The following is a 15,283-nucleotide window of genomic DNA, read 5'->3' as shown; positions in this document are numbered from 1 at the left end:
GTGAAGCTAGTATAATAGCCCTAAAGTCATGTCTCTCTAGATCGGGGCTGTCCTGAGGACAGGGGAATATGGCTAACTTTATCCTAGAAGAAAACATTGTTTAGAAAATAATCTTAAGAAATCAGGCTCAATTTTATGAAAACTATCTAAAAGTACTTTTTAACGATCACTTTGTTTCCTGAAGCTCATGTGTTTTCTGCATGTTAGTTGTATTATGGTACAAGACTTGGATGTAGGATTTAGCTTGCAGAATACAGTGTGACCCATTTAGATGTGTGTGGCTCCTGTTAAGCCAGTGGCTGTTGTTTGTTTTTTTATTTCCCACCACTCCTTTGAGATTTTTAACATACTTTTTACTTTTTATTTACTAACGTTTTATTTTTACATAATTTCAGATTTACTGAAAAGATTGCAAGAATAGTTCAGAGAATTCCCATGTACCTTTTACTTGGGTTCCCAAAATGTTAACCTTTACCCCACTTGCATTATCATTTCTGTCTCTTTTTTTTCCTGAACTATTTGAGGTAAGTTGCATATGTGATGCTTTTTACCCCTCAAGACTTCAGTGTGTATTTTCTAAAAACAAAGATATTCTCGTAAATAACCACTGTACAGTAATCAAAATGAGGAAATGAACATTGATACAGTATTACTATCTAATAACAGACCGTATCCCTGTTTTAACCAATCGTATCATTAGTGTCCTTTGTATAATAGTAAAAGGGGAGAAAATGGTTTTTCTTCCTGATTCAGGCTCCAGTCCAGGTCACAGATTGCAGCTACTGCAAGTATTAGTTACTTGCACACCTAAGGAACTAAATGATTTCATGTGCTACATGGGATTACCAGACATGAATAGATTAGGTTTGCATAATTTCTGCTGAATATAATCTTGGTTAAAATAATACCTAACTGGAAGTAGTGGATAACAAAACCAATTGTCTGATGTGTCCTCTCCATATTTGTGACAATAAAATTATTTCAAAAACACATAGAAAACTTATTTTTCTATTCTTTATGACCACGGTGGTTTAACAGCACTTTCCCCCTCAAAAGGTAGGAGGAATCAAAGTACAACCCTAATTTAAGAGGTTGAAGATTATCTGATCTTACAGAGATTGTTTCTGCAAGCCTTGGTTCACTTAGTAATAACGGAAGATGTCATCTTTGTGTTCACATTAATAACCAAGTGTGTATAGAGAACTCTTATAACTTAGTCTATAGCTTATTCTTGTCTAAAGAATCAAAGCTCAAATAACTCCACGATAGCTACAGGTAACATACATTGCTTTTAACAGAGTTCTCCACAGATCGTGGATACTAACTAATGTCATAATTATACCTGAAATCTTCTTTCTTAAACAGATGCCTAGTAAATCTGCATCTGTAGTTTGAAATAAAGACACTAGCATACAGTTTTAAGGAATAAGTCCTGAAAACTGATAGTCTCTTTTGAAAAGTAAGAAGTATACAATTTTGAAAATGTGGTATAGTTTCTTCCAGAACGTAGACAAGTACCCTGTAAATTCAAAGCAGGCTTAAACCATTACGTGGCCAAAGAACTTCATCTAGTATCTTTAAAATGTTTTTTAACAAATAAAATATATATACGCATGAACCCAACACTTTTAAAAAATATACAAAGTAATAAACAAATGGTTTTCTTATCCCTACTCTTTTAACAGCCCCCTCCAAAAAAGCCTGTAATCCCCTCCAGAGGTAACAAACATGTACAGTACTTACATGCATGTTCACGTATACATATTTTATATTTTTCAAAAATGAAAACGTATAAATACTATTCTTGTTTCTGTTTCTGTCATTTAACAATCATTGACATCTTTTTAAGATCAGTTCATGTAGCTCTACCTCATTATTTTTAATGGCTGCTAAGTACAGTAGTCCATTGGATGAATGTACCATTATTTAAGCATTTTTTATTGATGTATATTAAGGTTATTTCTAACTTTTCCATATTTCAATTAATAATGCTGCCATGAACATTCTGAAAAACATCTTTACTCATACTTTTGCTTCTACAGGATACAGTATATATATTTTTAATGGTCACTGTTAAATTTGCTCTCCAAGAAAGTTGTACCATATATATCCCTGTGATGTGAATGGAATTACCCATTTTGTTCTTTTCTCTCCAGGACCACTCTATGCTTTTTAACTTTTTTAATAAAAAGAACTGTATTAAAAGAGGTATTGGTTTAAGAAGGTTTGGGATGTTTATCATGTGACTGCGAAGACAAAAGGAGTTGGGAATAAATCCTTTTTATAAAACATTGCATGGGTAACCGTATCCCTAAAGTCTACTTTCATTATTAATTTAAACAGCCAGCCCCATGTGCTCCTCCAAGGATTTAGTATTAAGGGTTTGGGTTTTTACTTTCTTTTTTTGTGTAGCAATAAGATTTATGTATAATTAGACCCTGTCTTCCACATGATGTCTCAGAAACCTGGCCAAGGTCTTTTTGCTTGCTTGTTTTCCTCATCAAGAGTGAGGAAGGAGAAGCCTATTTTGCTTAAGCCTGAGCAGCCTAAAGCTAGGTCAGTTTTTCAACAATGTTGAGATGATGGTAGACTTTTATTGAAGCAGTCAAGCAGGATCCTTTAATAATAGCAGACCCTTCATTGCAACTGTTTTCTTATCTCTTTGATCTTAACCATTCTGATTATGGACATAGGTGTCCTCAGAAGGAATTATGTAAAAGCTTAAAGTGTGGAGAAAGGGACCACTGTGAACAACACAGCCTAAGATACCTAGCCTGAAGACGATGTAAAGCAGAGAGGTGCTAAGTGTAATGTAGTTTATTATCCTGTCCTATTATATAGACATACCAATACTATTTCCCCTTGTTTTATCCTACAAATGCCTATCTATAAGTATAAGGATTTTTTTTAATTTTTAAGTTAATGTTACTGCCTTTGGAAGAATAAATACTCAATTGTGAGTCCCCCCCCAAAAAAAAAAATCACACTAGCCAAAATCCTGGCATCCTATCTCACCAATTCTTATATTTGGGATTTTCCAGATAATTATCTCCATTGTCAACTACATAGAATACATAGAAGTCAAAGGTTACTAAATAATAGTAGCCATTGAGACAGACTACTTGTGGAGTGGTAGGAGGCATTTAAGCACTGAAGCTTACCACATCTACCTTCCTAGTGAGCCAAATCAAGACTGGGAAGACCAAGTTCTTACTACTTGCATGAAGGAGTACAGCGACTGTATTAGTCTTCTCTTTCTCTTTTTCATGTACTCTAATGTCAACATCTAGGTGAAAAGCTAACTCATGGGGATCTTGACATTTAGAACTCCAGTCAGTACTTTCTAAGAAGGGAACTATGATTATTGGGATGTGTGCTACAGAGAGTCTCCTAAGTCTGTATTTGACCTCCAGCCTAATGTTTCATGTTTATCTATTGTGCTTTCCTTTGTGGAGAACCTTTCTGTTGAAAGGATACTAAAGTCTAACTAGGATAGTTACCTGTAAAGTTTCTCACCTGTGCCTCTCCCCCCATGTGTAATATTATATTTATACAAATTGCTCGGGGATTCATGATGATTTGGCATATCAGCAATACAGAAATGTTCTGTTGCATTAGGTAAACTTATTGTTTTAGGAATTGAGGTACCAAGATTGGGGGTGCGTATATTTATTTGGGAGTGGAGTTGGTGATCATTGTTGAAGAAGATAGATTTTTTTCTATAAAGAGAGCCATGAGAGGGGTAGCAAGGCCACCTCAAGGGCACACGAAGGGCATCCAACCTTTCATCTGTGACAGATGTACAAAATGAGGTATACACGTACAATGGAATATTATTCAGCATTAAAAAGGGAGGGAATTACATGATACAACATAGATGAGCCTTAAAGACACTATGCTACGTGAAATAAACCAATCACAAAAGGCCACATGCCGTATGTTTTCTCTCATGAAGTACCTAGAGCACTCAAATTCATAGAGAAAGAGTAGTGTGGTGGTTGCCAGCAGTTAGAGAAATAGTAACGAGTTATTTGTTTAATGGGTACAGAGTTTCAATTTGGGAAGGTGAAAAAATTCTGGAGGTGGATGATGGTGATGGTTGCACAACAGTGTGAATGTACTTAATGCCACTGAACTGTACACTTAGAAATGGTTAAAATGGTAAATGTCATGTTATATGTATTTTACCTAAATTAAAAAAAGTTTAAAAAACAAAGTATTATTTATTAAATGCACATAACTTCTGTCTGATGTAATTTTTAACTCAGTTTATTTCAAGTTCTAAAATGTGACTGACAGTCTCTATTCACTAAACGGTAAAAATTTGTTCTTTTAAACTAACTCAGAAGCTTTTACTTGAATCTGAATCTTTTAAAGTATATATTATATTGTATATTTTGCCACTTGCAGAAGGGCTTAGCTTGTTACTCAGATCAAAATGATCTTTAAGGGTACTCATGAATAAATAAGGAGAGCTTTAAGCAGAAGTGACTGATTCACTTTATTCCCAGGATGCTCTGACCTATTTTTACAAGTGGCTTATAGTGGAGAGAATTATCAGACTTTAAGCAAATAAATTATTTCAAATAACAGTGCTTTAAAATAAATATTTAACCTCTGTAAGACTGAGAAAAATTCGAGGGAGTGTTTTCTGACATCTGTTAAATGAGTTTTGTAATTTCCTAAATTAGAATTAAATATATATACAGACAACATTTTATAGTTGCTATTTTTTGGGTGTTACAATATTATTTTATCTTTTTTTCTTCATAAATGTAAAATTCTTTATAAAGATATCCTCTCTCAGCCTACTTCTTTTGATAACTAGAAGTGTAAAAATTGTTTTTTTACTTAAAAAAAATTGAATCAGTTAGAAATATTTTATCATCTCTTGATGTAAGTAATTGAACTTGTATGATACTTATACGTATATTATCAAGTGAAAGATTACTTTCTCTCTCATGTTTTGTATGGGCAGTATTATCCTTATAAATTGCTCTACTTTATCATATAATAGTTTGTCTCTGTCTCTTTTTAGGATATTTTCTTTTCTGGATGTTGTTACCTTGTGTCGCTGTGCTCAGGTCTCCAGGGTAAGAATGGTTGACATAATTAGAGGGGCACCCCTTCCTAATATTGATGATACTAGCTTCTGTAGTAAGTGAACCATTTACTCGAGATGTTAGTTGTACGTTATGTTTCAAAGGATGTTGTTTCACCCATGGCAAAATTCTACAGTTCTATATATACTGTCTCTAATATTTTGGAACTCTTGAGTATTTGTATAATACAAACAGGATACATTTAGAGGGAAAAGCATTAAACATGCAAATTAAAAGGTTAAGCTCTACTCAGAATTGTAATAAAATAGTGTTTCATTGTTTTTTCTAGTTCATTTTATACATATGCACAGAAAGCTCTTGAGGTTCTAATTCTCGTGTTACCTTCCCTGTAGTCTTCCCTCAAAAAACAGTAGCTAGAATTTAATTTTTAAAAATGGTAGAAGCAAACCAGATTCCATTCTCAGTTTCTACATTATACTTAATTATCCATTTTTGTCAGTTGATATTGTTGTGACAAAACAGTGAAACATCATAATCTTACTGGTTGTTATTAATATAAAGAATAGTATCTCTTGTGGGAAAATTGCTTTAAGATACATAATAAATAACTGAATAAAATGAATGAGTGCTTATAATTATCTTTTTATAAACAGTACAATGGCTTTTTGCTTGTTCATTTAACAACTGTTTATTATTGAGAACCTGCTATAGGTACAATTCTAGGTGCTGGATGTGTAATATGGTTATATCATAGAGTATTGCATTTATCTTTGCAGATAGTCCCAGTTTTCCTTCAAGTTACCAACACCACTCTGCAAAAAAACCCACAAACATACAAAAAAAACCCCACGAAACTTGCCATAGAAAAATTCACTGTGTCTTGCTAACTTTCATGTAATTTCTGCATCCTAAAAGCCATATTAAATCTGTGCATCAGCTATCTTGGAAACAATCAGTAGTATTTTGATGATTTCTATTAAATCTCATTTCTGTCCCTGATACTTGAGTGGTTGCTGTAGCCATGCCTTATACAAATGAGTGGAGCTTCCTTTCTGTCTCCATATGAAACTGAGGTCATCATTGAGAAACAAAATACTCAGGCCAATGTCTAAACCTGTTTAGTTGCAGTCTCATCTTAGGAATGTTGATTTGAGTGAGTTTTAATTGTTGTTTTCATTTGCAGGTTTCTCTTCCTTCTTAATAGGTTTTAATTTAAAAGAAAGGAAAGCACAGTGCCAATTTTCATTAAATCTGGATAGTAAATCAGTAGTTATCTTATTGTTCTCTGTACCTGAAGTATTTAATTAGTTTGTTTAAAAAAAAAAAAACACTGGAGAGGAACCTGTCATTCCTAATTTTAGTCTCAGTTTGGCATGTTTCCTGCTTGCTTGAAAAAGTAGTATAAGGAAATGAGAAATATCAAACCAAATCAGAGGTATATTTAGCCCGAGAATCTAGTAAACACATGAACTTTAAAAGTTTTATCTGTTGTCTCCCATGGCTAGCCATTAAACCATTGGAAAAATACGAAGCTACAAAAAGTAACATACTGAACTCCTGAGAAAAACCTTAAAGATTTCTAGAATAATAACTTTGTTTACTGTCATATTCTTGACATTTCTTGTTGATTGTGTGACAGTTACCCTGGGGCCAATAAGTGTATCCACAATTTCCTTTTTAGAATGTCAGTATCAAATCTGGGTTTTGATTGTTAAAATAAGAAATAATATTTAAAGTTTATAACTCAACAATGTTAAAACTTGTTTACACTTTAAATTTACTAGGGAAAACTTTAAAAGGCTTTCCGATTAAACTACAGAATGAGCCACAACAATTAACTCTTACTGGAGTCATTTTTCACCTAATCCTGAAAAGTTGAAAAGCGTAGAAACTTTCTTGCCTCCCTTTAGCTTACTGAAGAAATGTAAGAGAAGTCTTTTAACTTACAGTCGTAAAATTACCACTGAATCAAGCTAGAGGGAAAGATGAACTGAAAAACATCCCCGAGTGAGAAAATGAGTAATGAGGAAAGCATTAAGGCTCTATCATGTATACAGAGAAGTGACATTGTCTTTTAAGTTCCACATTACCATATCGTAGTTTCAAGTCCTACCAAGGTATACTATGGATAGCGAATATAATTGAACATAGCAATGCTCCGAGTACTGTCCTCTTTTCTTTGGTTTACCTTCATCTTGATTCTAGTTGAGAGATAAACTAACAGCCTTGCTTTTCATCAGCTGAACTGTCTCATTTTGGGATTAGAACTAGAATCTTCCTAGTTAGAAAACAGTTTCTGGCTATGATGCTTATCACAAGCTGTCCTTTCCTCAAGCCCCTAAGTTAAGATGTTTTGTAGCTGCTAGTTTCTGTACCCACTCATTTATGAGATAATCTAATTGGAAAATAAAGTGTTTGTTTTGTTTTGTTTTTTTTAAGGAGGGTGCAGCTCACAGTGGCCCGTGTGGGGATCGAACCGGCAACCTTGGTGTTATTAGCACCACACTCTAACCAACTGAGCTAACTAGCCACCCTTGAGAATAAAGTTTGAATAAGAAATAAGGCAGACTTTTGGGGAATTAATGGTGGGGGTGCTGAGAAATGTTTTGGTCAATTTCAGTTGTTAATGGATTGGATTGTGAATTCAAATATTGCTGACTTTTACCCTTTGTTTCAGCTCCTGCTCATTCTGTCTCTTTTTCTTTAAAAATAGGCCTGGAATGTTCTGGCTCTGGATGGCAGTAACTGGCAACGAATTGACCTGTTTGATTTCCAGAGGGATATTGAGGTACAATTATGTGGTGTGTGGCCCCATTTCTCTTGTTAGAATGTAATTACAGCATGGAACAGATTAGCCCCCACCGTACACATCTTCTTTCCCTAGAGAAACTATTAATTTTAGTGCATATGAACTTCATAGGAGCCTGCGGTGTTCCCAAGAGCTTACTCAGTTTTTGAGAATGAGCAGAATTATTTTACTGAAATAATACTAAATTATTTGTGTTACTAGAACTAAAAAAATTTTTTTTTAGTTTTGTGGTGGAAATGTGAAACTATGTTTGCTTATTTTAAGGAAGTCATTTTATATTTACTTATTGAAGAATGCATCATTTTAACTTGTTGGGATATGATATTTGCATAAATTCTTCTTAAGATGAGCATTTTGTTTGGTTCTTGGGAAGCCTACAGATAGCTTTTGTGGAAAATGAAAAAAGAAGAAAGTCAGAGTCATTTATTGAATTGTTTTTGCTGGGGAGAGATTTTTTTTTCCCCCCTTCTCACTTCTCCCCCATATTTTATCTCTTAGTATTGCTATTATTTCTAAAATGGAGAAGCATAATGGTTTACGCTTTAATTATTTTAACCAGAATTCGAGCTCTGTGGCCCTTGGTTTTCTCATCAGGACAGTGGAAATAATAGATTCCTCATTGTGTTACAAGGATTAAATAAGACTTACATTAGATTTTTAAAATTTTTTTAAAATTCCTGTGCAACTTAATTGTCTTGAGGAACCATGTAAGAAGTTTTTTAATAACCGCACATGAACTTTCCATTATCTACTAAAAGTACTTTTAAAATAATACCAACTGACATTAAGCTGGCCAACTTTTGCCATAAAAAAAAAGCTGGGTTTTTATTTATGTTTTTCACAATTCTCTAATCTTCATGGATTTAAATGTTTAAAGCAACATGGCCCTCAAAATTGTTCAGCAAGCTTTCATTAAGTTTCCATTGCTTCTCTGCTGTATTTAGAGTACCATCTGTAAGCACTTTGGAAAGGACACAGAAATAATAAAGAGAGTTAATATCCTTCAGTAGCTGCAGTTTAACCAGGAGGGCAGCCTTACCTTAATATAGTGACGTAAGAGAACTACAGAGTACCTCTTCCTCACATATAGAATATCTTACGGATTTAACAAAATAAATAACAATATAGGGTTTAGGCATGTTTCAAGTAGATGGGTTAATCAGGAAAGCTTTCTCACAGTAAGTTGAAATTTTCTTATTGCATTAACTAAGTCTTAAAAATGAGTAGAAGCCTTTTTGTTTATAAATTATTAAAAAAGAGGATGGATTCTTTTCAAAAACAATGGTGGCTTATCTTTTTTTGACCTGTCTTTTTTTACAGGGCCGGGTAGTGGAGAATATTTCAAAAAGATGTGGGGGCTTTTTACGAAAGTTAAGCCTTCGCGGGTGTCTTGGGGTAGGAGACAATGCATTAAGGTAACAACATAACTACTGATTAACTGATCTTTTTAAACTGATCTTCTTGACTGAAGTAAAGGAATCACCATCTCACCCGGAAAAGGCTAAAATGGTTTTAAGCTATTTATAAAGAAAGTTAGAGCTTTCTTAAGCTATTCTGAACCCAAATACACATACATTGCTTACAACACAAAAATATCCAGTAGTGTATGGTTTTAAGAATAAAACAAGAACAAGTGCCCCTCCAGAAAAGCCAGATTCCCCATATTATAACTGGTTCTTTTGGAGCCTTGACTAAATTTTGTTTGTTGATTGGTTTGTTTACTCAGAGTTAAGATAATTTTAACCTTGGTTGACAAAAAGATCAATGTTTAAAAGTTTATGGTTGAAAATTAATATGTTTGTAATTGTGAATTACTTTTGTACCAACATCCAATATTACCAATAATAACAATATCTTCTTTTACTTTTTTTAATGCCTAGAATTGTTCGCATTTCATTTCAAACCTTTTACTTTGTTTCTTTCCTATAAAGGACCTTTGCACAAAACTGTAGGAACATTGAAGTACTAAATCTAAATGGATGTACAAAGACTACAGACGCGTAAGTAGTTTATGTTTTGGAAGGGTAAGTCATAACCCATTGTGCCCTACTTATACTAGCTTTAAATGCATGCTGTGAAATATATTTAGCAAATTTCATTTTGGTTTTATAGAGGAAAGATATTTTAAAAGGAGAAAGTAACATTAAAGTAGAAACGGAATAAAAAGTTTATTTTGAAATCTAGCCCAAATCCTATCTTGATATTTTAAGTGAAACTTAAAAATTGTATTCAGTGAATATGCTATAGGTATACTATTGATATGAATTACGAGAACTACTTATATTTCAAGAAGATACTAATAGCTATCATTCAAATAATAAAGTAAACAGATAATTCTATAAAAAGATGAAACTCTTAAACATGGGACTAAACAATTTGTGATAATCAATATTGAGAGCATTTATTAAATGACTCTTTGAATATACTGTGTCTGTGTCAGTCACAATATAAACGAAATAAAACATAGTCCTTCATCCTTGAGAGTTTACTGTCACAGACACATTAGAGATAAAAACCATTCAGCCCAAAGATATCTATTGGTAATAACATGTATCAAATGGCATTTACATATTATGTAGGGAAATTGTTGCCTATTGTGAGATACAGTGAAGCTACTAAAGAAACATGATTACACAGGGAGAGGACAGGATTATTCATTGAATCTTCCTGTTCAAAAAGTCCTCACAAAATAGGTGGTATTTTTAGAATTGCTTGAATGAAGGAAAGTAGGAAACACTCCAAGCACAGCGTACACGTTGTTTATCTTATTCCTTTCTTGAGGTCACAACAGTGTTAACTTTTGATATATAAAAGTGTTTGAAAGACAAAGACTATGGTTATTAATTGATTGCACTAACAAATATTATTCCTGTGGATTGACTTAGAAATCTTTAATTCAAGAGACAATTTACTAATCCCTCCTCCAACTATGACTTTATACCAAGTAGCCCTCTACATTTACTTTAGATAAATTACCTATTTGTTTTTTCCTTTGAATACTTAATATGTCAGAGATTAAGAATAATCAAAACTAATAAAAATGGTTACTTGTGGGGGAGAGAAAACATGAAGAGACAGGGATGAAAGGAAGACTTCTGAAATATTGTTTTATAGTTTTACTTTAATAGCTATGTAAATGTTTTACATAATTAAAACATGAATTAAATCAAAAAGAAGTCAAAGCAGTCTCTAAGAACTGAAACAAAATAAAACACATGAACCCAGCCATATGAAGTTGGAGCGATAACCACTCTGAGAGAAATTATCTCTATCTACTTTTGACTTCTTAGGAAAAATTTTAAACATACGCCAAGGTAGACAAAATTATATAGTGAACCCATTGCCCAGCTTCAAACTGATATTTTAGAAATTATCGTTTTTATGGCTAGTCTTGTATCATTTATCTTCTTTTGATAAACATCCTAGACATCATATTATTTAATCTGTAAATATACATTTCTAAAATACGTATTTCTGAGAGATAAAAGCTTTTTACAAAGGCGCGTTAACTTTATCACTCCTATAAAAAAAATTTAATATCCTTAAAATCATCAAATAACTCTTGGTCAGTGTGTTCAGATTTTTGTTGGTTCTAATGATTTTAGAAAAAGCAATATTTTAAACAATGTAAAAGAAAAAAGATAGAAACTGTAAGGATCAAAGATGGAGACTTTTGCTTCTGACCATGAATGACAGACAGTAACTGCCCTCTTGCTGTAAACAACTATAAAACTGTACAAAACTGTAAAACTATAGAAAACAACCAGCTTGATATGTTAAACAACTTCCAGCACAGGACTGAGAAACATACAAGGTGAACCCTAGGATTACCCTGCCTGCAGAAATCTACATAGATTTGGCTGAATAGTAAACTACATATACACATATTGAGACCCCCAAAAACTGAGCAAAGAACATCTGATAAGGAAAGAACAATTATTGGGAAACTGTAAACTGAAGAATTACCAGAGCAAAAATAAGGCTGGGAGAAGTTCTAACTATCCAAAATAGAGAAAGTTCATTGAATACCTTGAGACATTTAACAAAAACCTCAGAAAAGTCACACCTTGGTAGTAGAGCTAAATTAGACCCGCCCTACTAAAGATTAAAAGAAAAATTTAGGATCAAATTGATTTACGACTAACTTAACTGCCTGCCCTATCAAAACTCAACATTTTTAAAAGAAAGACAATATAGACATTTAGCATACAGAATTTCTATCTTTCAATCAAAAATTATAATACATGCAAAGAAACAGGAAATGATAAAATGATACCAGGATATCAGAAGAAGAACCAGAAAGAAAAACTAGTCAGTAGAAACAGACCCAGAAAAGGCAGAGATTATAAAGAATTTACAAATAGCAAGTAACAGATCTGCTCAAGAATTTTAAAGAAAACTTAAAGATAATATGGAAATTAAAAGGATGGGAAAAGATAGACTATTACAAACACTAGTTACAGGAAAGTTGGAGTGGTTATTATATAAGATGATGTAAACTTCAGGAAAGAGAGTAGATGGAAAAGATATTTAATAATACCATTCTCTTTCAGTAAATGATAAAACAAACCAAAAGCAATAAAGTTATGGAATGCTTGAGCGACACTATCAGTGAACTTGTCCTAATTGATATTTATAGAATACTGTACCAAAAAGCACCAGAATTAACATTCTTTTCAAGTACACTTGGACTATTCAATAAGATATATCAAGTAATGGGTCATAAAACAAATTTCAATAAATTTAGATGGATTCAAATCATAGTATTCTATAGCCTCAACAGTATTAAAGTAGAAATCTATAACACATATCTGGATAGTTTGAAAGTTAAATATCACCCTTCTGAATAACCCGTGAATCAAAGAATAAATTACAAAGAAAACTAGAAAATATGTTTTGCTGTGTGATAATGAAAGCACAACATTTGAAACTTGTAAAGTTCACCAAGGGCAGTGCTTACAGCAAAATGTACAGCTTTAAATGCTTATACAGGTTTCCCCTGCTATCCAAAAGAGTGTTCCTATGCAACCCTTTATAAGCCAAAATGGCATAAAGCATAGAAGCAATTACCTTAGGACAAATCTTGGTAACAGACGCATGAAATAAATTAAGATAAGGCACATATGCTCACAGACACAGTTCAAAGCTATGGTGCCTTGATGCTGAGATGCTGAATGTAGTTCCTGGGGAAGAAGCTTGGTGGTACCACTCTCACTGCTTGGGGTGCTAGCTGCCTCTATAACTGCTTGCTGCAAAACAAATACTGAACACTGTTTTTGCTTTTCACTTTTCATAAAAACAAAGTCTCTTCAGATTTCTTTCAGTTAGCAAAAACAGGTACTAATGTAGGACTTTCATAAAAGTGAAGTGGCATGAAGTGAAAAGTGGAGGATAAAGGTATTAGAAAAGAAAGGCTTAAAATCAAAGATCTAATCGTCCACCTTAGGAAACTAGAAAAATAAAAGTAAGCCTACAATAAGTAAAAGGAAGGAAATTAAAAATGTAATAGTGGAAATCAATGAAATAACAAATAGACATAGAGCAGAGAAAATCCATGAAATTAGAAGCTGGTTCTTTGAAATTAAATCAGTAAGTTTGATTAACCGCTCTTTAGATCAGTCAAGAAAGAAGATACAAATTGCCAATACCAAGATTGTAGAAAGAAATATAACTACAGATTCTACACATATTAGTTAAAAGGAAAATAATATTATGAGTAATTTTATGCCAATAAATTTGACAACTTAGATGAAATAGATAAATTCCTTGAAAGGCACAAATTGCCAAAAATGACAAGAAAAAATGAGAAATCTGAACAGCCTTTATCTTTAAAAATTGGATGATTAAAAACCTTCCTCCCTCTCCCCAAAAAATAAACACTAAAAACAAACAGAAAAAACCCTCCAGACTCAGGTAGCTTCAGTATTGAATTCTATTGAACATTCCAGAAAGAATAATGTTATAAAATACTTTCAAAATAATAAAGGAGGAGGTAAAACTTTCTAAGTGATTTTTATGAGGCCATCATTACCCTGATACCACAAATCAGACAAAAATAACAAGAAAATCAAACTACAGACCAATCTCCCTCATGGACAAATTGAATCCATCAAATTATCAAATTGAATCCATCAGTATAGGAGAAGGGTAATGAATCGTAACCAATTTGAATTCATCCCAGAAGTGTAAGGTTGTTTTCGAAGGCAAAATCAATCACTGTTATTAAATTCCAACTTAGTAACAGATCAAAGAACATTTGTATGATCATCTCAGAAAGTCCAGAAAAAGCATTTTACAAAATGAAACACCCATTAATGATAAACATCTCTAAACAAACTAGGAGAAGGTAACATCCTCAACCTGATAAATTGTATACAGTCATGAGCTGCTTAAGGACAGGGTTACATTATGAGAAATGTGTCATTAGGTGATTTCATCATGCAAACATCACATAGTATACTGACACAAACCTACATGGTACAGCCTACTACTCTAATTATATGTGCTGTATATACTTTTATATGACTGGCAGTACAGTAGGTTTGTTTATACCAGCATCACCACAAACACATGAGTAATGCTTTGTGCTATGATGTTAAAACGGCTACAACATCACTAGGCGACAGGAATTTTTCAGTTCCATTATAATCTTACAGGGCCACCATTGACTACATGGTCCATCATTGACCGAAACATCATTATGTGGCTCAGGACGGTATATAAAAAACCTACTGCTAACATATTTAATCATAAAAGACTGACCAAAGTGTGAAAACTGAAAACGAACAGAAGAGTTTGAAAGCAGCAGGAGGAAAATAACTCATGTACAAGAAAGGAGTATATGATTAATGGGTGGCCTAATCAGAAACAATGGAAGCCAGAGCCATGTGACGTATTCAGTGTGCTGAAAAGAAAAAAACAAGAATTCTGTATCTAACAAAACTATCCTTTTAAAATGAAGGCAAAATAATGATATTCCCAGATAAAAACAGAGAGAATTTGTTGCTAGCAAATGTGCCTTGCAAGAAATACTGAAGTCCTTCAGGATGAAAAGAAGTAAATACTAAATGGTAACTCTGATCAGATCCATAGAACTTGGTAAATGAAGAGCACCAGAAATGGTAAATATGTGGGTAAATCTAAGACTAATTTTCTCATCTCTTAAATTCTTTAGATGATAGTAAGATTATGTAAAGCAATAATTATAACACTGTATTGTTAGGTGTATAGCATATATAGAAGTAATATATGAAATATATTTGAACATACGAAAATAATATCACAAAGGAAGAAGGAGGGAATGGTAATATATTGGAGCAAAATGCCTATGTTTTGTGAGAATTTGGCTATTGTTCTGAAATAGATTGTGGTAAATTAAGATACATATTGTAATCTGAGCAAACTCTAAGAA

The 15,283-nt window shown here is 33.0% G+C and overlaps 1 protein-coding gene across 4 annotated transcripts in view; it reads left to right on the top strand.

Annotated features, from left to right (window-relative positions):
• The window catches only part of FBXL20 (F-box and leucine rich repeat protein 20), a 99,037-nt gene that overhangs the window by 54,111 nt on the left and 29,643 nt on the right, over positions 1-15,283 (top strand). For all 4 annotated transcript variants that reach the window (XM_019747614.2, XM_074319444.1, XM_019747615.2 and 1 more), the window contains exons 3-6: positions 5,039-5,093; positions 7,777-7,851; positions 9,193-9,287; positions 9,804-9,872. In XM_019747614.2, coding sequence (XP_019603173.1) covers positions 5,039-5,093; positions 7,777-7,851; positions 9,193-9,287; positions 9,804-9,872 — 294 coding nt within the window. The remainder of the gene's footprint in view (positions 1-5,038; positions 5,094-7,776; positions 7,852-9,192; positions 9,288-9,803; positions 9,873-15,283) is intronic.

Source organism: Rhinolophus sinicus, linkage group LG15 (genome assembly GCF_036562045.2).
Source record: "Rhinolophus sinicus isolate RSC01 linkage group LG15, ASM3656204v1, whole genome shotgun sequence".
Classification (NCBI taxonomy): domain Eukaryota; kingdom Metazoa; phylum Chordata; class Mammalia; order Chiroptera; family Rhinolophidae; genus Rhinolophus; species Rhinolophus sinicus.
Note: the sequence above shows the minus strand (reverse complement) of the source record. Positions and strands in the feature narration are given on the sequence as shown.